Source organism: Beta vulgaris, chromosome 1, assembly GCF_026745355.1.
Source record: "Beta vulgaris subsp. vulgaris cultivar EL10 chromosome 1, EL10.2, whole genome shotgun sequence".
In the NCBI taxonomy this organism is placed as follows: domain Eukaryota; kingdom Viridiplantae; phylum Streptophyta; class Magnoliopsida; order Caryophyllales; family Amaranthaceae; genus Beta; species Beta vulgaris.
In genome coordinates this window covers 1482710-1507784 of record NC_079202.1, presented here as the reverse complement: position 1 = coordinate 1507784, position 25075 = coordinate 1482710, and the positions used below count along the sequence as shown (strand labels likewise).

The following is a 25075-nucleotide window of genomic DNA, read 5'->3' as shown; positions in this document are numbered from 1 at the left end:
TTTCTTAAAAGTTCTTTTTAAAACAACTTATCATACCATAATGTCCATTTTTCAATTTCATAATAGACAGGAATTTATGAAAAGCTAATGAAATCAATTATGAATAATAATATATTTAATAATTGTAACTAACTGACCCGGTCCAAAATACTAATTTATGTTTTATATTAGATGCAAGATGAATTTTGATATTTGAATTACATATAAATCTTGTATTGTGAAACAAATCTTCTTAAGCTAAGATACCTTATAATTTGTTCCTTCCGGAAGGAATATTAAGCAAACAAAGAAATAGAGAAATATAGCAACGGGTGATAAAACCAAGGCAGCTCAAAAAAAACATACCAAAGCAGTACCTTGAACTGACAAGTGATCACTTATAAGTCATACCTTCAGTTTCACGGTTTTGTTTATTTAACATTCGTCAAGCTGTTGATATATACCTAGTACAAGAGTGATAGCAATCTCATAAACACTCAAGAATTTACAAGTGATGATCTTTCACATTATTATTGAATAACAACAACTCTATTCAATAAATCAGACATCAAATATTTAAGATACAAGGCAAATATGAATTTTCACTACATGGTTTAAGCCACATTAACATGTGTTTTGCTGGCAAATAAATTTATTATTCCTCGCCACCAGCAGCGAAATGACCAATCTTCCGATCCTGAAAGGTATCGCCATAATAACACTGTAGTTTAGCTAAAATAAGGTAGAAGTATAAGCTAATTTACTACCATAAAGAAGGTAAAACCAAGTAAATTCAAGAAGACAAACCATACCTGTAACATCATTCGTTGTTTATTCATATATTGCGTTCGTGCTTTAGCAGCTGCAGAATTTGGTGACTTGTACAATCTCTGCAAAACATAACGCATGTAAGGTGAACATGAATCATTAGCTCGAAAATCTTGACCGAAAATTAAAAGCATGGCCTCATTCCTAATGTTGGAGTCCAAGTCCAATCTCAAGTCTAAAGATTCTAAATATAGAAGATATTTAGTTTGAAAATATATCTACATACATATATAATTTATACTATGCAATATCAACTAAGATAATTAGATTTAGATGTTGTTAGCATTTATCATGGTACTCATAAGTAATCTATGTACTGATATTGTCAGATTCTCTGAGACATTATATATCTTTATTGGGACTGGACTAAACCAGATCTGTGAAATTTTAGATGGAAAAATTGATACCATCAGTCCCAACTATTTGGGGTATTCTATAAACAGTCCCAAACTCCCAACAATTGTTTATTTCTAGTGGGGCCAACTTCATCTTACATTTGACGAAAACGGTCCCGGTGACCTGTTAACCTATTGTAGCAGGTAAGAAAGAACCAATAATTTTTCTTTTTTCCCCTTCCGCTTTGCTCTTTCTTTTCGTTATTCTTTCTCTTCCCTGCAAACTCCTCTGATCATAATTATACCTTCACCATCATTATTGTCCCTTCCTTTTCGTTCTTTTAATATTCTTACTAATCCCAATTTCACAACTCTGGCAAGAGAGTTTGAGCTTAAAGTAATAAAATTTCCAAAAAATTATTCAAAGAATTTCGAACCCATCTGAGAATATCAGTTTTACCACCATTGTTTGATAATGAATTAAGTTGTTTACTTGCAAATGTCTACTGAAGACAAAGATAAACAAGTTTGCAGATGAACTCAAAGATAGTATTTTTCAAAAAAAAAAAAAAATCTTTGACCCACTTGATGTTATTGCATAATCTTCAATGGGTTTGTTTGATTTTGTGTGACTATTAATCTTATAAAAAGCTTCTATGGGTTTCTATGATTTTGAGAGATATCAAAATATCAAGAAATGGAGAGACTGAGGATAGAGAAAAGAACAAGAATAACAAAAGGAAAAGATGGAAATTTTCTCTAAAATAAATTATCATTAAAAGTCATGTGAATTGCACGTGAATCATTGTTTACCTGCTATAATATGTTAAGAGGTAACCAGGACTGTTTTTGTCAGATACAAACTAAAAGTTAGGCCCAACTAAAAATATTTGATGGTTGAGACTGGTTAAGCAAGACCACTACTAGTTTGGACTGATAGATCAGTTTTTCCATTTTAAATTAGACAAGGACTCAAAATTTCAAGTTGAATTTTTTGCATTGGACTTGGACTTGGACTTGAAGTCCAATCCAAAATACACCCAATTTACCTAAGTATGCATACTTCTCCTCCTTGTATACCCAATTCATGAGAATGATCCTATGTGCTCTACTGCCTGATAAATATTCATAAATAACTAAGGGATTATGTTTCAGATTAGCATCAAAGCAAGCACCCATTTACTCTCCAATCACCATGGTTGAGCCTAGGAAACAAGTTTGTGCCTCATGTGTTTGCTTAAAAACTTCTTCACATTATTGTTACCTTCGATCTAATTGCATAACATAACCTATTATTCTCATTAATCAAAGCAATAGGAGGCACATTATGAATGAAACCTCCAAACATTAATGTTCTCCATTCTCCATTCTCACTTGTCACTGAGCCTAAGCACTTAAGTGGTGACATCATTGAGAGTCAATTCTAAGTTAAATTTTTATCCGATAATGAAAATTTTAGCTACATTTAATATAAGATATAGCCATCAGATCAAGTTCAAAACTAATCCTTAGATACCCAGGTACTTCTCTCCAAATACAATTTCTATCTGCGTCACATCAAGTTACCCAAAAAGGCCACATTAAACTCTTAGCAAGAAGAAGGCTACAGTTGACTAACCTTCTCATAAGATTTTTCCATTGAATGATCTTCATTGCCCCAAGCCTTTTTCTTTGGAGTGAATCCAAAGACTTCATGCAGGAACCCATTTTCCTACAAGATTGGAATACCAAGATAAGCAGATAACAAAATATATTCGAAACTTACAGCAAGACACGATATATAACAAAAGTGGCATTACAGACACCAACCAGCATATGCTTTACAAATCCTCCCCCAAGGAAATGCTTCAGAAAATTTAACTGCAAAAAATATAAATATTTGTTAAAAAAACAAAAGCATAAAAATACAAAAACAAAAACACATGTAAAGGGGGAGCGGAGAGGCACACCCGTATAAGCCCTGACCATGATGATGTGGCTAAAGTCTCGCCACCAATTTTTGTAGAGGCTTCAGGAGCATAACCATCCTTAAAACACAATTTAAAATCACCATGATTAGATATTGGCATATTGCACCAAAGCAAAATATTCCCTCTATTCGTCTATTCCCATCTAATTGCAACAGTTTGACTTCCACACTATCAATGCATTTAACCATTAATATATTTAATTGTCTATTTCTGAAGATTATAAAGTGTTGATATTTTGAAATATACATAGAGGCAAATCCAACATCTTATGTACTAAGATACATTTTCATATGCAATTAAAAGGATATGGTCAAAGTAAGGTATGTCGGAAGTGCAAAAGTTAAAAATCCGTTGCAATAGAATTCCAAACAGAGGGAGTAAATAACAATTGGATATATGCAATACCTCTAGATAATCCAAGAGATCCCTGAACAAGTTTCTTTGGACATTCAGATCCTTCTTAGCCGTTCCTTTGCCACCAGCCTCAGAAGCAAGATCTTTTACTTGATTTAGGACTTTGCCTCTTAGTCCTTTTAAATGTACATATCCATCTCGTGTATCCTTATCAGTGCTATCACTGGAACCATTTTTCTCACTAAAAAATCTTTCAAAATCTCCAACTTCAAATATCACAGCCAATGCTTCACCAGCGGCAATACGCACAGAGCGATCATCTTTATCCAAGAGAGTAGACAGATAAGAAATCGATCTGCATCCATTATATGACTAATGTTAGATTGTGAGCTTAATCCTTTTATGCTAAGAACAAAGTAACTAGCATCACATGGTGCTTGCCAACTTATCTGGAAACTGAATTTCCTTCAACATTTCTCTTCTATTTATCACCCTTCAAGTCAGTTACCAAAATAATAATAAAATTTACTTTTCTGTGCAAAAAAGATCATCTACTATGCTAGCTATAGGTAACCATCTATTGAAACCATAAATTTGATATATAGACTATAGTTCCCATCAGGCAAACTTGTTTTCAGACCCCTCCCTACTACCTCTCTCGTACACCATTCTTCCATCTCCTTCCAGCAAAAAAGACTACAACCAAATTGAAATAAAATAATAATGACAGGAACACATCAACCATCTCATTTACTTGTCAATACTACAAAGGTTCAGCAACTCCTATGTCCTGGTTCCTTCCTCCTAAGCAAAGGACTTAGGCAAGACAAGATACCAAAAAAGGTTTGTGTAAGCAGCACCATTCTATGAAAAATATATATAACAAATAGGAATAACATACTCTTGCCAATCTTTTATACTCAAACTCCACGCGTTAACAGTTGTGAGAAGAAACGACCATGCTGATACCATTGCTGCTATGACAGCTGGTGAGGGTTTACTTGCTACTACCTGAGGAGTACATATGTATTCATTAATTTTGCATCCACAGAACTATATAACAAAGAATTAGTGGTAGCTTCTCATCCAACAAGTGAGTTCATGACATAATCTAAGACAATCAAGGCTAATAAGATAAGATTCCAGTCATTTGGATCTCAAAGGCCATACTAGCATAAGAATCCCCAAGTTTTTTTACTTCTAGTGGACTCACAAAGAATCGGCCAATAAACATTAACAAAGTTTTTCCACCAAGGGAATAGAACCTTACATTGGCACCCGATTTAGGATGAACGACTTGCCACATTATCTGCATTGACTGCTCTGTTTCCTCGGGGTCTTCCCCACCAATGAAGGTGACGACAGCCAAACACTCTAATAACTGCAAATTGCAAATCCAAACAGAACATAAAACTAGTGTTTCAGAACCCCATCCTTGGCGCCACGTATAGTACAGAAAATCACTCACCGCTGCAACTTTCGATGATTCAGATCTTGACCTGAGAGCCTGTGATACTGGAGGGACTAATTCTTCAAGTATTTCACGCGCATTATTTCCCGAACCAGTTGTCAATGCCAATAGACCTAAACGGTATCTAAGTTTTATCATTCCATACTTAGCTTAACTAACAATAGAAGTATTAGCAAGAAGATGAATCCTCACCAATAGCATGAGACGCCAAAGTGACCTCCTTCGCAGAGCCTTTCTTGATGGAATTTAGGCACTGATGAAACAGGGTCGCAAATCTGATGAAACAGACAACAAATTGCATATATAAGATGCAAGCAAAACCTTCTAAATCCCCATCAGATAACACAAATTAAAAAGGTATAATATCATTATTGCTCGCTTTATTACACTATGATTGTCATAGTTATAAAAACAAAGTGTTGAAGTATAGCTAAGATTGTCAATAACTACTAAAGTAGGTATATCAAAAAAGGTAAGAGGGTGGTCAGTCCAAGATGCACATACCCGTGCGTACAAAAGAAATTACACTGGTTATTATCAAATATACCCTCAATTATAAAGTAACAACAGAAAAAAGGAAATGATCCCACCTAGAACCAAGTATTATAGGGTGAAACTACAACAAATTCATAAACTAAAATATTTATCAGTTTATTCTATTTTTACAGATAAGGGAGCAAACAGGCATTTATCATGATGTCAAGAGATAAGTCAATATAACTTACTTCTTTTCAACAAATTCATGCTGTAAGTTCTGACTAAATGCTTCAATAATAGAATCCAAAGCCTTCTCCCTTGTTGAACTCCTTCAACAATGATATACAGAAAACAAGCATAAGCATAAATAATGTGAATGTTAAATTCATAAATCTTCAAACCAGTAATAAATCATCTCAATTCTCATTGAAAGCAGTTTACAGCTTTGATTAAATAAAACCAAAAAGAAGGAACACTAAATCTAGCAAAAAGCTACCTTTTCTCATACAAAGCATCAAGATGTTGATCCAATAAGCTATCCTTATCAACATCCGAACCAAACCCAACCGAAACCATATCAGAACGGACTGAAGACGACGAGCTTACACTATCGGTGTCGTCGCTATCCAGCATTGCTGCTGAATTCTTACGATTTGAATTGCCTATTCAATCCAATTAAACACAAAAACAGCGAAAAGAATCAATATATATGCATCAAATTAGAATTACTGGAACAAAAGAGGGGGAAAAAATAACATTGCTGTAACAAATTCATCAAAAGCTTATCACCAACAGAATATAACAGGCAAAGTCCTAGTAAATTAACAATCCCACAACAACCAGGAAACAAATTCATCAAAATATTTATCACCAACAAAAAATAACAAGCAAAAATCCTCGTAAATGAATAAGCCCACAAAAACCCAGAAACAAAATCATCAAAATCTTGTCACCAACAGAAAATAACAGCAAAACCCTCATAGATTAATAATCCCACAAACATAATCATCAAATATTTAGCATCAACAGAAAATAACAGACTAAAAACTCATAAATTCATTAATGCCACAAAAACCCAGAAACAAATTCATCAAAATCTTGTCACCAACAGGAAATAACAGACAAAACCCTCATAAATTAATAATCCCACAAACAAAATCATCAAATATTAAGCACCAACAGAAAATAACAGACTAAAAACTCAAAAATTCATTAACCCACAAAAACTAAATTAAACTAACCTAGTAAATTAAAAGCGCAATTAATTTTAGGAGTCAAAAAATGATAAAAACTTACGCTTTCCCATTGAAGCAAGAAAGATTTGTAAGGTGGCAAAAGAACAAGAAGATGATGATGAGTGTCAGAAACAAGTAGAAAGCTGATCTAAAAAGCTGGAAGAGTGATAAAAATTAACAGAAGAATTAATCAACAAGGGAAAATTGATTGATTTGGTGTTTAAATGCGACCAACTCAAATTCTTGGAATTATTAATCGAGAATAATTCAGAAGAAGAAATAGCCATTAAATTATTAATAGGAATAGAGAGATGAATTTTAACAGGAGTTTCAAGAATTTCTCTCTCTAAGGAAGAGGAGTTGTGAGAAAGAAGAGGCGGAGATTTGCTGGAAATGGTATCTAGGCGGAGATTTGCTGGAAATGGTATTCAATTGTAATCAACAAAGGATTACAATTGAATAAAAATGAATTAAACTGAATTAAACTAAACTGAACTATAAATAAATTAGTGAGAACATACCCTAAGGGAAAAACACGTGGACATTATCTTGTGAGAACAAGTGAGACGTGTTGTGTGAATAAAAATGAAAGTTTGGTGGATTATATATTTATATGGCTCTTTATGTATGTAATGACTTAAGAGCTAAATCTTAGTCTTGTCTCTTTAACAGATTGTCCTTTTACTTTTGTTTGTATGTGAACGTTATTTTAAAATGAAAAGTAAGAGTTTAACTATTAATATATTATTAAATGGAAAAATTGTCAAAAATAAGCCAATTTTTGGCCCGTATTCCACATTTAAGGTTATGTTTAGTTCACCTGAAATTTTCTGATCTGAACTTATCTGATCTGATCTGAACTTATTTGATCTGATCTGAACTTATTTTTTCTGATCTGATCTGATCTGATCTGAACTTATTTTTTCTGATCTGATCTGATCTGATCTGAACTGATTTGATTACAAGATCTTATCTTTTAGATTTTTCTCAATATATAAGAAAAAATGTAGTCATGTGGGGTCTTGTTTGATTCGTCTCAATGAGTACTTTATTAATATTCAATTATTATAATTTTTACTAATATGTAATGAAAGATATAATGATTTTGAAATATAAGCATGATCTGAACTGATCTGATCTGAACTTATTTTTTCTGATATGATCTGATCTGATTAGATCTGAAATAAGCAAAAATAAGGTGAACTGAACATAGCCTAAGCCAACTTTTTGAAAATCGAGATATAAGCTAACCTTTGTATCAGTTAACGAATTTTAGGTCAGATTACCTCCATCCTGTTTTACAGGTTAAAAAATATATTAATTTTTTTTGAATTTATTTGAATTTTTTCCTTGAATAATGCAAATATGTGTTTTGATTCCAAAAATATGCCCAAAAAAAAAAATTTCCCTGCGTACCGTCCACGTAGGACAGCACGCGAGAAACTGTTTTTTTTTTCCCACGAAAACCGCTACTTTAAGTAGCGGTTTATACGCATAGAACGCTATCTCAAGTAGCGGTTTATAAATATAAACCGCTACTCTGAGTAGCGGTTTACCTGGGCAAAATGTTGCAAGCACATATCAAACTTTGGAGCTTGGGATTTCATTGTAGCGGTTTACACACAAAAAAAAAAAATTTGTAAACCGCTACTTCAAGTAGCGGTTTTACTTAAGTTGAAAAAAAAATCACGCATGCCGTCCTACGTGGACGGTACACATGGAATTTTTTTTTGGCATATTTTGGGAATTAAAACCTACTTTTGCATTATTCAAGGAAAAAATTCGAATTTATTTTGTTATTTTTTACCTCATTTTTTCCATTCAATCCTCTCCCATCTATTCTCTCCCTCATCTCTCTTCTCCCTCATCACTCACCACCGCCCCCACCGCAGCCGCCGGATCTTCTCTCTCCTCTTTGTTTCATTTTTATTTTTTAATTTTCCCCTTTTATGGTGGGGCTGCGGGTTTTGGTCTTGGGTTGGGTTTGGTGGGGCTAGATTGTCGGGGTGTTGGGTTCTGTTGGGGGGTCTTGGGCTTGTTGGGTTCGATTCTGGGGATCTCAGTTTGGTGGGGGTGGTTCAGTTTTGGGGTTTGGGCTAGTCATGGTTGGGTTGTGGGGGTTTTGGGTTGTGGCTGGGTGGGGTTAATTCGGTGGTGGGTGGGTTTCGGGTGCTAGGGGTGTTGGGTTTGGTGGGATGGTTTGGTTATGAGGTTGGTTTGACTTGAATGGTTGAGTTGGGGTGGTGGGGGTTCGATTTTGGTGGCGGTGGAGGTTTGGTTGTGGGTTAATGATAGGGGTTCAGTTGTGGGTTAATGTTGGGGTCCGATTTGGCTTTGTAGTGGGGATTCGGGTGGTGGAGGATCGTTATGGTGGTCCTGGGTTTGGTTTTGATGGGGGTCGGTTCGAAATGAGAGTTCGATTGGGGGGTCTGGTTGTGGTTGGGGGGTCGGTTCGATTGGTGGAGTCTGGTTGTGGTGGTTGTGGGTTTGGTTCGAGTGAGGATTTGATTGGTGGGGTGGGCATTGGGTGTTTTCCGCCTCGGGGTGGGCATCGGGTGTTTTCAGGTGAGGGGTGGGGGTTGTCGGGGTGGGAAGTGGGCGTTTTCAGGTGAGAGGTGGGGGTTGTTGAGGTGGGCAGTGGGTGGATGTGTTTGGCGGTGGTGATAGTGGTGGGTGGCTGATGTTTGGTGGTGATAATAACAATAAATCAATAATAATGATTAATAATTAATAACAATAACAATTAATATTTAATAACAATAATAAATTAATAATTAGTGATAATAATAAATTAATAATTAGTGATAATAGCATTATTAACCTAAAGCAACAGGTTACCAACAGGTTAACTTAGCACTTAACCTAATTTTGGCAAAACTGATACAAAGGTTGGCTTATATCTAGATTTTCAAAAGGTTGGCTTATTTCTGGAATACGGGCCAAAAGTTGGCTTATTTTTGGCAATTTGTCCTTATTAAATTGTTGTCTAATATTTCAAATAATATATGATAAAGTCTTGTAATAATTATAAATAACTAAAAAGACTTAAACAAGTTTATACAACACTCTTATTAGGTAACTTACAAGAGAATATTGATGTCATATTCTCTTATCATAATTCCTTGTAAGGTATTATTTTCAAACTCAAAACTTTCAAATTTTTACTTTTGTTCTTCTTATGTGATGTATAAAGAAAAGTTAGGGCATCTTTTATTTTAAAGGACAAATTTAACAATTTAGAAAGAACAAGGTGTTGTTTGATTTAACTTAGGCATTTGTATTTTCTAAAACATTGTTTTTCTCTTGAAGTTCCAATCTATGGGAAGTGACAAAAGTTGTTTGATTAGTAATGTGAAGTTTTACTTCACCTGAAAAGTTATTCCTACAACAATCTCACCAGATTTTACTTTATATCTTTTTTTTTTTTTTTTGTCAACCAAACAATACCTGAATCAATTTAACAATTTTCTTGAAGCAATTATTTTCTGCTATTGCCTACTAGTAATGAGTCTACGTTATCAATTTGAAAATTTTACCGTTAAAAGAAAGATTTCCTAACTTTTCATTATACCTCACGTGAAAAAATAACAAAGTACAATCTCGGATGGGGTTTAAGTTTGATCATTTTGAACTATATGGGGTTTTGTCTTGTATTCAGACGAGTTCCGAACCTTTTCATGTTAATTTGGATCAGTTAAAATGAGGTCAGGGTCAATCGGAACAGTTGAAAAATTGGTTCATGTTCGATTTAATGTCAAACACTAAGGAAGAAAACTACAATATCATTTTTTTCTACTCGAGATTAAAACCAAAATATTTACAAAGTTGAGTTACAAACCTTATAAAAGCAGTCAATTGGTGATCAAGTCATGTTTGACCCACTTTCCTTTCAGGTTATTTGATTGGATCATTTAAGAGTTACAATCTTATTTGAGACCTTTTTCTCTCAGTTGAATTTCGGATTAATTTCTAGTCGAATCAATTTCTTTAAGTTTATGAAAACCAATTATAACTTGAAATCACTGGATCATTGTTATTCCTAATTAAATTGAAGCCTAAATTACCAAAACTATGTTAATTGTTTAACTATAAGTGGCAATCAAATCGTTTGGATCAGAACTAACGCTATGTTCTTTTGAACTGAATTTAATAAAAATTTATTTCACTTTAGTTCAAACAAATTCAATTCAGTTCTATTTAGTTCAGTTAGTATCCTCTCACAGTTTTTTTAATTTCCATTCATTTTAGTTCGGTCCAATTTAAGAGAACATATCCTAAGTCAAGTCATATCGATTCGGGTTATTTCGATTCGGGTTATTTAGGGATCCACCACGTTCGAGTTGGCACCAGTCTAGTACATTCACCTTCTTAGCAGTTACTTGAGCTTCGGAATTACTAATTCCAATAGAAAAATTCCGTATTCCAGAATTCCAGCATTATGTTATTTTCTTGTACTTGTATTGGATGATGTAAGAATTTGGTAAGGAAACAAAATACACTAGCAAGTTTCCAAAACTGTGAATAACAAAATGACTATACAGCCTTTAGTTATGACCTGTGTAAGTATATATTACCTAAAAACCACTCAATCCAGTCATGTGCTTCTTCATGGCTCTATCCTTTCTGTAATGATTATTTCTTCCACCACCTCGTTGCCCACGTCCCCTTCCTCTTCCTCTTCCACCATCACCTACACCATCCACATTTGAAGGATTGGATCCTTCCCCTTTTACTTCATTTTGCTCTTCTAGCACCTTAACAGCACCAAGAGGACGGTTACCACCACGTCCAAGTCCGTGTATTAGTTCTTGCTGAGCTTGTGTAATCAAAGATGCTTGCTTTTGATCAGTAGCTGCAATAGATCCTTCCACCTTATAACTGTAATTTTTACCATCCTTGACATAAAACTGAGGTTTCTGTTTAGAATTCCATTTGGAACTAGCACCGCTAGAGGCTGAACCTTGCCTTTCAGGCCTTGAAGACACACTCGATTTTGAACTGATTCTCTCACCTAAAATCTCCGTCTCCTCCACACCAGACTCCATAAGGGTCATGCCAAGGTCATCGAAAGAGTCATCATACTCGTCTTCGTATTCATACTGTGACATCAAAGCAGTTGTCTTCTCCGTGTGCTTTTCATCTCTTGAACCAAAAGCATCATGATCAGGTTGGTCACCTTTAGATTTTCTGATAAATCGCCCAGCTGACGGTGCTACGGAAGATCCTGATGATGAAACTGCTTCATGCTTTGGCTTCTGAGGTAATGAGATTGGTTTGGTAGGAGGGAATTCTGTAGATTCAACTAATATTCCTTTTCCCTTATCTTTCTTGGTCACCGATTGAGCAGACTTAGGTGGAACCGTCTCCATTGAAGTATCCAGTCTGCGTAAATCTTCATGCAAAGTTCCCTCCAAAATCCTTTCAATCACCTCCTCTGGATTGTTGTCATAGACTTCAAGACAAGCTGATACAAAACCTTTTCCATAATCAGGGAAAAGGTCTTTCACTTGACTGATTTTTGACTCTGATATGGCTGCATCTTCTTCCATTTGCAAGCCATCATTTCCAACAGAGTTGTTTAGAGCATTAGGTAACTTTTTAGAAATGACGGGCAATGGATGCGTCATTATCCCAGTCAAGTATTGATATTGGTCATCATCTATGAAAATCCACCCTGCATTAACACAATTGTATAAGCCATTCATTAAACTCTTAGAAAGACTCTCCCTTTGTGGGCCATCCAAATATACATGTACTTCAATTCAATATTTGCTACACTTCCCTAAAATAGAAATGTCATAATAATTGCTACATACGGTTGGACATCCTTGCATGCTTAAAAAGTACAAATTTACTTTATTAGATGTGGTGGGGACCATGGTATCTGGTTTCAAAAGTGAATTTGACCATCCTTGTGGATCCCCTTCTCTCTCTCTTTTCACTTACTCAAAAATGCATTTTCTCTCTGTAGCAACTAAAAATGGAAGTATCATTCATCATCGCTATAAACTTGTGTATAAGCAGCCATTCATGTCTGGGCCATTGGTACATGGCAAGGTAAGGGGACCACACAGAAAAGGACACTTCAATGTCATACGGAAAAGATATTGATTTGTCCAATGAAACAAAATATTTGTCCACAAACCATGCTTGTCTGAAAACATTTACTTACCACTTTGTTTCAAGCTCTGAATTCTATGCATGATTTGGTAATTTCTTTCAATATTTTGAAGAAATGTACCCCTGTGATGTTTTCCCTGAGCATGCTGAGGAACTGCAGCAATCTCCTTAAAAGTTTGAACCAATATATCAGCCCTTATAACAGGATCCTCAACACTACCAGGAAACATCTTCATGGCAGCAGGAAAGGGAAGGTTATCATTGAAAAGCTCATGACTGAGGTAACAATTATCCAGTAATTTCCAGCCAATACCAACTAATCTTGAAGATAAAATTCTCAAACTAACAGATACATCAGAAAGCATGGGAGATGAATTCTCCCCAGCTGCTAAGATGATTTGTAGTCCTTGTCGTAAACAGGGTAACAGCGAGTCATGCAAAGTTGCAAGAACATTAATCAATTCCTCATTACCATGACTGCAAGTATATCGAAAGAAGTCAACATGAAACAAAAGATTAAGTGCTGAATGTCATTAGTAGTACACGATGTGACAACTATTGTAAGCAGGAAAAAAAAACAGAAGGAAAAGATAATACAAAAGTTACCTAGCATCAATAGGGCAAGAGAAGTAAACAGCTACAGGCCTATAAGCACTAACAAATGTGTCCATTGATACAACAGCGTCGTTTAAGAAGTCCATCACCTACAAACAAAAGACAAAACGACAGATCATTAGCAAAATCTATACATCAAATAGAGCAATGCAAAAGTAGAAAACAGTTTGATCAATAGGGTAAACAAAGAGGCAATATGCTTCCTGTAGACAACATTTAATGGAAAGTTAGCATCCAAACTTTCAAATAGAATTGCCAGATATATTGTAGATCGGAGAATGTTTTGCTTGAAGGTCATGAAAACTGAAAGAACAGAGAAACTCTACTTTCATGGAGAAGATTGTCTATTTCAAGTTTCAACTATCATAAAATAACAAGTGAAGAAATTATAACCAACCTCCAAGTATTCTAGATGACGTATACTAGCCCCATTGTCCTCACAGCTACCAGCAGATATCAAAGCCTGTTCAGAGCAAGGATTGAGTTTGAAATTCCGAAGATTTACAAAGTGAAGAATATTAGAAAGGCACACAGACTAGATAAAATATTTATTTAACAGTACCAACATTATATACTTAAAACATTCTGACAAAATATTCTCCAAAGTTTACTACCCAAGTCTCACTACTAGTCAACAAGACTACATTTGACTTGTATGCAATCTGCTTCATTCAGTAATGAGCCCCGACCAATGCTCAAATCTGTGCAACACTGTAGGGTGCAGATAGTACTCAAAAATAAAGGCACAACCAAGCAAGAACAAAAGCACTATGAATCGTAGATATTCCATCATGTAACTGTAGTCCAGCCTCATTGTTTCCATTGATGTAAGACAGGTACGCAGCTAGGACATGTTATAACAAGAGGCAATGAAAGAAGTGCTGTCCAAAGCTGAAAAGGGGGGGAGGGGGGGTAGAGCCTAGAGGAGCCAACTTCTAACTAATAAAGCAGCATATTCATATTTCAATTTCATACACCAAAGTTAGAAGGGGAGACCTAATGACCTATACATGATGTAAAAACAAGGTCGCATCGTACCGTATCGGTCGTATCGTAAAGGTTTTCAAATCTACCAAACCTATATCACCTGCATTGTAAAGGTGTGAAAAAAACGGTGTTTTAGGCGGGTTCTAAGGATATCTCATGGTTTCAGACTTTCAGCCGATATTTGGGGGTACGACAACCGCATCATCCCCGTTCCCGCATCATTGTGACCGGTACCGCGATCGTGACCGAAACCGCATTTTCGAACTACCAGCCTATTAGAACATCATGTCAAGTTTCTATCATTCCAGATTTCCAGCTGTCAACTGCATGGACTAGCATATTGTTTTTGCTGAAAAATCAGATAACTGAAGCTGCTTTGCAATTTTTGTCACAGGAAACCCACCCACTAGAGCTTCAAAAGGAAGTCTGACGATTTTGTACTTCGTTTCTGTAGTTTTAAATATCTAAAACACAGCAGGAGCGATAACAGAGCTCTATGTCTTCAACTTCTCAAATAAAAGTGAATTCCTTCCTCATATACATGGACCATATTGTTTTTTGCTGAAAAAACAGATAACTGAAGCTGCTTTGCAGTTTTTATCACAGGAAACCCACCAATTAGAGCTTCAAAAGAAATCTGACCATCTTTTACTTCATTTCTTTAATTTTTAATGAAATCCATACAGTAACAGAAGTTAATATATCTGCATTACAGCAGAAGCATTAATAGCGATCTATGTCTTCTCAAATAAAAGTGAATTCCTTCCTCGCATACTAAACTTTTGATTATTAGAAGCTAGTTGGTCACACTTGCTTCATTATGACCAATGAGGTGGGGAGCGATCACGTTGGCATCTCCAAATTGTTTAAAAATCTCTAAAATTCTGATGCTACTTCAGATTTGTTATTACGGTCAAATAAAACTTTTACTCACATGTAATTGTCCTCAGATCCAAAATTCAATCACTCAAATTGTATCGCTTTATTTTTCTTTTCAATTCTCATGAATGGCATCTGTTCTTATTGTCTCCTTGCATGAATATTAGCTACTCTGCGGGACAGATGAGTGGAGACTAAAGGCCCCAAGAACTGTTCTGTTACTTTGTTTAAGTTGGGTAAATTCGTGAGTACATATAGTCTCAGTATCCAGTATCCAGTATCCAGTATCCTGTATCTGTCTCTCGTTCAAACTAACTAAATACTTCTCCGTCAAATTTATTTGCCACAAACGTTTTTCGCACGAGTTCATAGAGAAGTAAATAAGTAGAGAGAAAGGAATGGGTGAGTAGATGTGGGCCCAACTGTAGAGGAAAAGAGATTACCAGAAAGGGTGTATACAATAAACTAGGACGGCCCAGAAAGGAAAATGACATGTGGCAGATATATATGGTTGGAGGGAGTTGTATGTTAAAGTGGCAATCAGAAAGGTAACTAAGAAGTGGCAACTAGAATAACTACATGGCGAACAGGCCTAATAAATCAAACTACATTCTCAATTGGTCCACTTAACTGAAATAACTAGATTTTGGGCAATCAAAGTATTTATTAACAATCAGAGAGGATTCTTCAAGTTTTCATAAGCATGGGAAGGAATAAAATAATAAAAAATCAACACAAACTTTCCTAGATTTGCCCCCAAAATTGCACAGATATCTACTAGCACTCACCTTCAAGGAACTACAATGGCTACAAGCTTGACTCTTCACATGCATGGAAGCAGACTATAGCCAGAACTTCTTTTTTGAAGGCGACTATAACCAGAACTTAATACGAATTATTCATGTGCAAGGGACTACTTGACACCAAACTAAATGTCAGACTACAGCCATATCTCAATTCAAGACACAAACTATTGAAAAAATAGAAACCAGTAACTTACTACAGCCTCAACGCCAGTTCAATTCATGGGAGGATAGACTACCCTATATCATGAACCGGCAGACCAGGAGCCCTCTATCAGGATAGCGTTGCAGCAGCCAACATCGATTAAGACCACAGAATCAATTCCAGCAGTTAATCTAACCAACTTAACTTGATCCACAATCTATGAAATTATGAATTTATCCAATAATAGCTGACACTTTATAATACCTGGAATTATTGCTACTCAAATACCATATACGTCCTCCGTTATTTGTAAGTTGTACCCAAAGGACTTGGCACGTTTGCCAGCTCACAACTTTGAACATTAATATCTCTAATTATGTATAGGACTACAAGTAAAATATATAAGAAATTGATATTCTGAAAATACACATTGAGACAAATCTAACAAGTAAAATATACATTGATATTCTGAAAATACACATTGATATTCTGAAAATACACATTAATATCTCTAATTATGTATAGGACTACAAGTAAAATATATAAGAAATTGATATTCTGAAAATACACATTGAGACAAATCTAACAAGATCTGCTATGAATTTTGTATAAATAATACAAGAGGGTCAGCATTAAGTTTATGAATAGTACCGGAAGTCAATATGGTACGACTAAAGTAATAGTTAAGAAGTCTTTGACTTATGCGAATAACCTAAGAAGAGAGCTATTAAAGTATGGAGTAGAAGCTTCTCCTGTAGTCAATCCACTTATATAAAAGAGGTAAGAACATCAATCTAAATCCAGTTAGGTAAATCCGTTAATCCAGGGAACAAATACCTAAAAACAGATCTATCAATGTCACTTCACCAAGATTATGTGAACAAAAAATACTTAAAAGGAAGATCAGCAAATAGAGAAAAGAAAATGAAATAATTCATATTGTTGGAAAGACTGATTGATCAGATCAAGGTTAATGATAGATCTATCAATGTCACTTCACCAAGATTACGCGAATAAACAACACTTAAAGAAGGAAGATCAGCAAAGAGAGAATTTTTTTTGAAATAATTCATATTCTTGTAAGGACTGATTGATCAGATCAAGGCCATCCTCCCACTACAGTAAAATATCAAAATAGTTCAACTTTACATTCAAAAATAAAAGAGCATCTGTTCAATAACGGAAATATGGCAGAGGCCTCAAAATAATACCTCCAAAGATGACCTGCAACGTTCATACATTGTGTGAACAATACCCAAAAAATGAGACAGCATGGAAGTAAAGCTTCTGTAGATATCAGGCTGAGCATTAATAGCATTTGAAACCTGGATCAGGAAAAAAAAACATGAGCAATTATTTAGAATCTTTTTAAGGGGGAAGCATTAGTCACATGCATAACACAGCACAATCAATTAGGTGTCCTAAAAGGACAGTTCACTGGGCATGATATTATATCCAGTGAATATACACTGGGGTAACTAAGCAGGATTTTGGAAAAAATAGGCACTCAGTATGTCTGAGTAAGCATATAATCGCAAGGTACTACTTCAAGTTTCAATAAGTATATCCATCAAAACATTCCTATTCCTAACATCAAAAACTAATGAATTATTTTCATCCTTCTTCGCACCACAATACATTGATATACTTCCTCCGATTAGAAATAATTACACCATTTGCATAGTGTGTTCACATCTTCTTCTTTTTTTTTGACAGGGAAATAGCACAATTATTAATTCATAAGGGAAATGTCATAGAGTAGATCACTACTAATATCAGGAGGATAGTCCTCCAATCACACCCTCATTTCCATGAAACTTTCACTCATTCTCGGAAGCTTATGAGCTATTCTATTTCCATTCCTCCTCACAAAAGAGAATACCCATCATTACAAGATTTAGCTAATGCTTGAATATCCCTCACTAGGGGTGATAATGAGCCTGACAAGCTCGCGAGCAACTCGGGCTCGGCTCGGTCAAAGCTCGGTCAAAGATCGGCTCGTTGAAGCTCGGCTCGAGCTCGGGCTCGGCTCGAGACTTAAACGAGCCGAGCCGAGCTAGGCAAAGCTCGGCTCGTAAAGCTCGTGAGCAGCTCGTTTATTATTTTATTAAAAAAATATTTATATCATAAAAAATATTTATATTAAAAAAATATTTTATATTAAAAAAATTTAATACTAATTTATATTTTAATTTAGATTACAAATTATATATTTTAATTTGTGATCCAACTTCACCTCTACTCCACTAGGCACTAAAGTCCCACATTGGTTAAGAAAACAAGAATCAACCTTATTTTCTTTATAAATAGCTTCTATTCCTTACTTCAACTTAAAGTTTAATTTTGTATCTCCTTGATTGGAAAACAAAAATGCAGTAAGCCTAAAGGGGAGGAGAAAAAAAAAAAGAGAGAAGCTAAGGAAAACACATCACAAGATTCGAAACTGAGACCATTGAGTGCAGAACATAAAGTAATATACTTGCCTTACCGCTGAACTACAGGGAATTTAATTGATATAACTTGTTGCGTTTTATATATGTTATTTCTTTTGTTTTGCCCAGTTTCTCTGTTTTTGTTCCGGATCCACGTGGGTTCAGTTGAACCCACTGAACCCACGCTGGATCCGCCACTGAGCATATGTAGAATGAGTTTGTTTATCTTAAACAAAACATAAAGTTCCACATTGAAATGGGGATAGTGAGTTTGTTTTTCTTTAACAAACCATGAAGTCCCACATTGAAATCTTAGCATTGCTAAGAGGGAAATCAAGTCATAAAAAGCATATGATGGGTGAGTGAAGCTCACCTACTTCGAGCTTGAGAGCCAAGCCGAGCTCATTAGTCGAGCCTAAACGAGCTCGCGAGCCGAGCCTAAACGAGCTCGAGCCCCAAAATTCCATCACGAGCCGAGCCGAGCCTGGAAAATTTTAAATGAGCTCGAGCCGAGCCCAGTGCTATTCGGGCTCGGCTCGCTCGATAAGCACCCCTATCCCTCACAATCATTCCAAAAGATGAAGGTGCATTCTTATCGTTGGAGAGGTACGAGAAAAGCTTCATATTATCCGTCTCGAGTATGAGGGTTCTAAACCCAGCTTCCATGGTGACTTGCATTGCATGGCGCCACCCAACGCTTCAGCTGTTTCCACCTCAAAACTCCCTTTCAGTGCGCAGCAGGTAGCCACCAGAACATCCCCTTTATTGTCCCTTGTTCACATCTTATACTTGATTATCTTTGATGATTTATATTTTGGGAAATTCATAGTCATATGAGATCTTCTTAGATTCGTCTCAATGTATATTTTTTTAATATCAATTTTTTATAACTTATTGATAATTAAAGATATTAATATTTGAAAACATGCATTAACAAAGCGTGAAAACATGAAACAGTGCAACTATTTCTAAACGGAGGAAATACTTCCTTTCAACAATAGCGAAAAAAGATATATCACACAACAATTTCAAATGGGAAGGATGAACCTAAACATACAATATAAAATGAAAAGGCATGGCATATACACATATTTGCTAGATATAAGTTGTTTGTGGCAAGTCTGGCAACTGCCAAAACTTGATTATTGGCTAGAACAAAAACAGTCTCCACTAGAAGTCCAGAAGTAACTAAAGAAGAGATACAAGAACCTGTGGTTTTGTTGGGCTACCATGGGAAGGAGGCTCTATAAGTAATTCCTCATCTCACATTGTTCAAAATTCATAAACAGAAAATAAGTACTTAGCATGTAAATTTAAGCTTATATTGGAACTTATTTAGGCATCCATAGGTGTATAATCGTCCAGGGTAGCATTACCTAGAAAATTTAACCTGTTATCAAGTTTCCACATCCGACTAGTAGTAGAAACAAAATGGTAGATTATTCACTTCCTAGATCACTAACTTCCCACACTCACATCCTTCATGCACATGTGTAAAGTAGAATAACCTTGAAAGTTTAACCCTGAGACTTTGTTGGTGTACGCTCGAAAAAAGAGTGGCCTGGTGGAGAATCAAAGTAATAATTGTTACACTCCGGAGAGAGAACAAAAGAAGATCAACAAAAGGTTCCCCAAGTACAAGTACTGATTTATAATCAGAGCAGATACGGTAGATTATCAGGCTACACTAAAGACAAAGAATGCAATGTTTTAGTACATCAATAAAAACTCACCAGTGATCTTGTCAAATCTTCATTTTCATGACCATATACCGCACATATATCCAACAACTTGGGCAAATCAAGCAACTTCTTTTCCTGCAGAAGGACTACAAATAGAACTAATGAAGTACATTAAAGAGAAAATTGACAAATAAAAAATAAGAAAAAGAAAACAGGAGATGCTATCACCACAAATAGTAATACGGCTGAGGCACGTGAAAAAGAAATGAAAGAAATTGAGGTTAATAGTACAATGTTTGTTTGCACACTACATACTCAAGCATGGAATGATGTTTTGCCATCGATAAGACATATATTACATCATATACATATTCCAAATATGAATCTTGTTATAAAAAGTGTAACCAACCTGTCATTAGTGCATAACTAATCATGCACTGAATTCAACATACAAATATAACACGAATCACAAAATTGATAGAAGCAAGCAAAAGGACTGAAAATTTGATTCAATATTGATGGAAGCCCGGCATCCCAGAAAATAGTGTCTTATAAAGACATAATGACAGATATGTCTTGTCAATGATAAGAACTAATGAAGTCTTCATACAGCTTGATTACATGACTAGGTTATCAAGCTGGAATCTTGTTCAAGTTATCATTTCAATATTGGCATAGTACAGGTTAAACTTTCAATAGCTGAGAAATATATCACCAAAAATGTAATGAGAGCTCAATAGTTGAGACTTGAGAACCACCTCCCATTATTTGAGATTGGTTGTTTGATTACCAACTCTGGTTTGGGTAGAATATACCGGATAGGCCCGTCTGACAAAATGGTGTTCCCTTTCCCCACAAAACACACACCATGCCACATACGAGTTCAATTAACATTTCAAAAACCAATCAACAACAAAAGAATAATTGCTTTGTAATATTCTTTTTTTTTCCCTTCGAAAGAAAAGACAAGACAGTTGTATGGAAATGACTGAAAGACACTACATACAGAAGTACCAATGGTTCTCTAAAGCCAACAGAGGACCAAGCATGCCACAAATTAAAAAATCAAACCCAAAGAGAACTCCTGAAGCAAGCAACTATATTGTTGTTAAGACCACCATCCACCAACCAATCATATATGCGGTAACAACCCATCACTCCATTGCAAGGAATGAGAGCATAGATCTGAAACACAATTACTCCGAAAGAAACACCATTAAAGGACTGCACCATACTCTTATCTATCCATTACTAGCACCAAAGCCTACATACTTAATCCAATGATGTTAAAGAATGTCTATATATATAATAATATTTTTTCAGGCCAGAGAACGATTTTTATAAGAGGTGTATGTCCACATCTGTAATACTATTTTTTTCAGGCCATAGAACTATTTTTGTAAGAGGTGTCCCTCTTCAACATAGCTGGACAATCTAACAAAACCTCTTTTTTAAACTTTGGACCACAACGAACTAATTTAAATGTCTCACTTAAATGTCATGTACTTCTTAGTTGCTACCAGTTAGAAGGCCATCTGCCAAACTTTGGCCTTTTGCATCAAGGATTTAGTATTTACCCAAAAACAGTTGTGTGATTGTAGGGGGTCGGTTCAAGTATCTTTCTAATAATATATGTAAGGTTCTGACACCGGCTACGAGCCCATAACCCGCCTAATGCAGGAGACCCACTAGAAGCATTGTGATACGGTATGAACTGCTTAATCTCAAAAACTAATCTAGTAACATATACTGCTACAGAATCAAACTCAGCAACTAATACTACAAGATACTTCTGTGGAGAACCTAACATTGTGCATCAAGCTAATATTGCAACTGACATTGGTTGTATTCAACCAATATTAGAAAATTATATACTGGTTTATTAAAGCTTGAACTAAAAGAAACCGTCACTACTCCACATGTAGAGATGCTCAAAGCAATGTTAGCATACAATTTGAGAAGCTTTCAAGTCAAAGTGTAATATCCACAGAAGCGCACAGCAGCGCAGCTCATGAAGTCAACACCACCAGGGTTCTATGACTTACTACTATCTATCTTTTAATTTCAAGCTTACTTCTGCTATTCCAAGTTCAACACGTTGATCCAAACTCTGACAATTATCTGAAGACCTAGTATTTATCCTAAATGATATAGATACAGAACATCCCAGCAAAGACTTACAAGACTAGAGTTTCAATAGTGATTTGACTCTAGCATGAAAAGTTGAAAACTCCCCAAAAAAAGATCAGATCCTAATCATCTAATGCAGAAAGTTAAGGCCCATCCTTTCTTTATTCCTCTGGGTACAGTACAAAGAGCCAGTAGAGCAGAGGATCCAAGGCATTACATAAACCATCATAAGTTCAATTGACAGCTAAGACAGCCTACCTTGATGTTCTTTCTGACTTAGGCTGTCTGTGACCCGAGAACCAGGATCCTTATTAGAAGATCTGCAAGATGAGTTCAAATAAAAATATGTCGAAATAAAATTCATGAAACATTATGATGACAAGTTTATAATACACTTAAGATAGTACCCCAAAATGAAAAAAATTGTAACTAGTGTTTTTCAGTGAGTTCGTTCAAGCTGAAAACTCACATTCTATACAAAAGCATCAAAACACGGCGACTTAGCTCCAAGTCCCCAACAATAACACCAGCAACAATTCCCTTGGCTCCATGATAAGGGAAGTCATACCATCTACTCCTAAACTGCAGGAAGCTGTCAAGAAAATCGTGCAAGGATGCATCTACTGCCACTGAAGACAACAAACAGCAGAAACACCAAACAAAAACGCAAAATGAGCGAAGTATAGAATAGCTATAATAAAGTTGGGGTATCGTGTCTATATTTAAAACGGAGAAAACTACTGTCCAAGTAACATTTCCCCTTTAAAAGTGTCTGGAGATCAAAGTTGCAACTATAAGGTGTCTAGATTATAATCATCACAATCCCTATATTCATAACTACAATGCCAATTTATTCACTTCATTCGCCAAAACCAAGTGCTTAGCTAGTCGAAATAATGCTCTCCAAGAAATGATCTGAAAGTACACCAGGCAAACTCCTTCCTCTTTCACAATTACCTTTTCAGTAAAAAAACTTAAACAACATTCAACACTATAAAACAAGAGCAAGGAAAACTTAATATACAATTCCAGACTCAAATATTTCAACACAAAAACAAGCAACAAGCTTCAACCATTTCTCCTTGGTTCGATAAAAAAAAAAACCGGTCCAGAAATCGACAATGAAACACAACCATTTCTATTCACATATATCTGATAACACTCTTTATCTGCTTCTCATTAGTAATACTTCCAATACTACACCAATAAATTATATCATGTTATCTTAACATTTCATAAAATGCAAATTAATTCTTCATCAAATAAGTCTTCGTCTGCTTCTTATTAGTAATACTTCCAATACTACACCAATAAATTAAATCATGTTATCGTAACACTTGATAAAATGCAAATTTATTCTTCATCAAATAAGTCTTTATCTGCTTCTTATTTGTAATACTTCCAATGCTACACCAATCAATTAAATCATGCTAAGGTAACACTCGATAAAATGCAAATAAATTCTTCATCAAATAAGTCTTTATCTGTTTCTTATTAGTAATAGTTCCAATGCTACACCAATGAATTAAATCATATAATCGTAACACTTGGGCTATGTTTGGGAACATAAGCTGAAACTGATAAGGTAGCTTAAAGGAGCTAAACTGATAAAGTAGCTGAAAATTTCAGCATCTTAAATTGAGATGCTATATTTGATAGCAACTCAATTTCAGTCAATTTTTACCCCAAACACGACTAGTTATTTTTGGCGACTTAAACTTTTAACACCTGCTCATCTAAGTTGACTTACATGTGTTGCGAAACATAACCTTGATAAAATGCAAATAAAATATTCATCAAATAAGTCACAGTTACAATTGTAATGATCAAAATTGAGATAAAATAGGAGAAAACGAACCAGCTCGCCAAAAATCTCTAGGTTTAAGCTTGAGCAAGCTAGCCAACTCTCTGTTAAGAAGATCAACAACTCGTTGAGACTCAAGAGGATCTAAACCACCATCTTCAGCACTGCGACCAACAGCAACAGCTTCATCTTGAGGGAGATAATTTACGAAATTGCCACCACCACCACCACCACCGCCGCCGCCATTGTTGGCTAATGGAAGTGTGGATGAAGCTGAATTTGGGGGTTGAGATTGGCGCACAGAAGCGGAGAAACTAGGGTTAGGAAATGGAAGTGAAGAAGAAGAAGAAAGGTTGGTTTTTGCCACGAATTTCGTCTGAGTTTTGCCTCGGAAACCTCTGCTGTTGTTGAAGTTGCTGGAATCTTGCCTGTGATGCGTTGATCGGTTCGACATTTGTGCGCAGTTTAGGGTGGAGGAGAGAGAGAGAGAGAGATTAAGGGGGAGAGCAGTAGAAGGAAAGTGGGAGTCTATGACCTCAGGAAATCTTGTTGGCAAGAAAAAGTAGATTTCTGATGCTGCGAGCAATGAGCATGATCAGTTGATGTCAAAAGTTTCTTTAAAGAAACAAAAAAAAAAAAAAAAAAAAAATTGGACTTGGACCCTAGATGACTAGAATGTTAACGATCATCCCCTAAAACTTCCTAATATTGTCGCGATCTCATCAAATATTTCCAACTTTAATTTTTTTTTTCTTTTTATTTCCCAAACCACCACCTCCATCCCCACAGTCACCCCCTCCACCACCCACCAGTCCACCCCACCCTTACC

The 25075-nt window shown here is 35.6% G+C and overlaps 2 protein-coding genes across 3 annotated transcripts; both read right to left on the bottom strand.

The window, feature by feature from the left end:
* Positions 1–321: 321 nt before the first annotated feature.
* Positions 322–7054, bottom strand: LOC104902143 (uncharacterized). 2 transcript variants are annotated; one of them, XM_010689837.4, is made up of 13 exons: positions 6711–7054; positions 5911–6076; positions 5663–5743; positions 5130–5212; positions 4935–5050; positions 4737–4847; positions 4368–4477; positions 3518–3821; positions 3092–3169; positions 2952–3002; positions 2761–2853; positions 792–869; positions 322–676 (listed from the first exon to the last, which is right to left on the bottom strand). In XM_010689837.4, exons 1-13 carry the CDS (start codon positions 6718–6720, stop codon positions 635–637), a joined length of 1323 nt encoding a protein of 440 aa, XP_010688139.1. In that variant the 5' UTR covers positions 6721–7054; the 3' UTR covers positions 322–634. The 2 variants fall into 2 exon arrangements, 1 of the variants encoding a protein (XP_010688139.1); XR_007276125.2 differs by lacking the exon at positions 322–676 and having other exon boundaries at positions 821–869; positions 2942–3002.
* Positions 7055–11067: 4013 nt separating this feature from the next.
* LOC104902150 (uncharacterized) lies at positions 11068–25068 on the bottom strand. The gene is made up of 9 exons (XM_010689849.4): positions 24301–25068; positions 22912–23071; positions 22701–22762; positions 20364–20458; positions 17410–17523; positions 13782–13847; positions 13376–13473; positions 12822–13246; positions 11068–12323 (listed from the first exon to the last, which is right to left on the bottom strand). Exons 1-9 carry the CDS (start codon positions 24698–24700, stop codon positions 11224–11226), a joined length of 2520 nt encoding a protein of 839 aa, XP_010688151.1. The 5' UTR covers positions 24701–25068; the 3' UTR covers positions 11068–11223.
* Between the last annotated feature and the right edge of the window lie 7 nt (positions 25069–25075).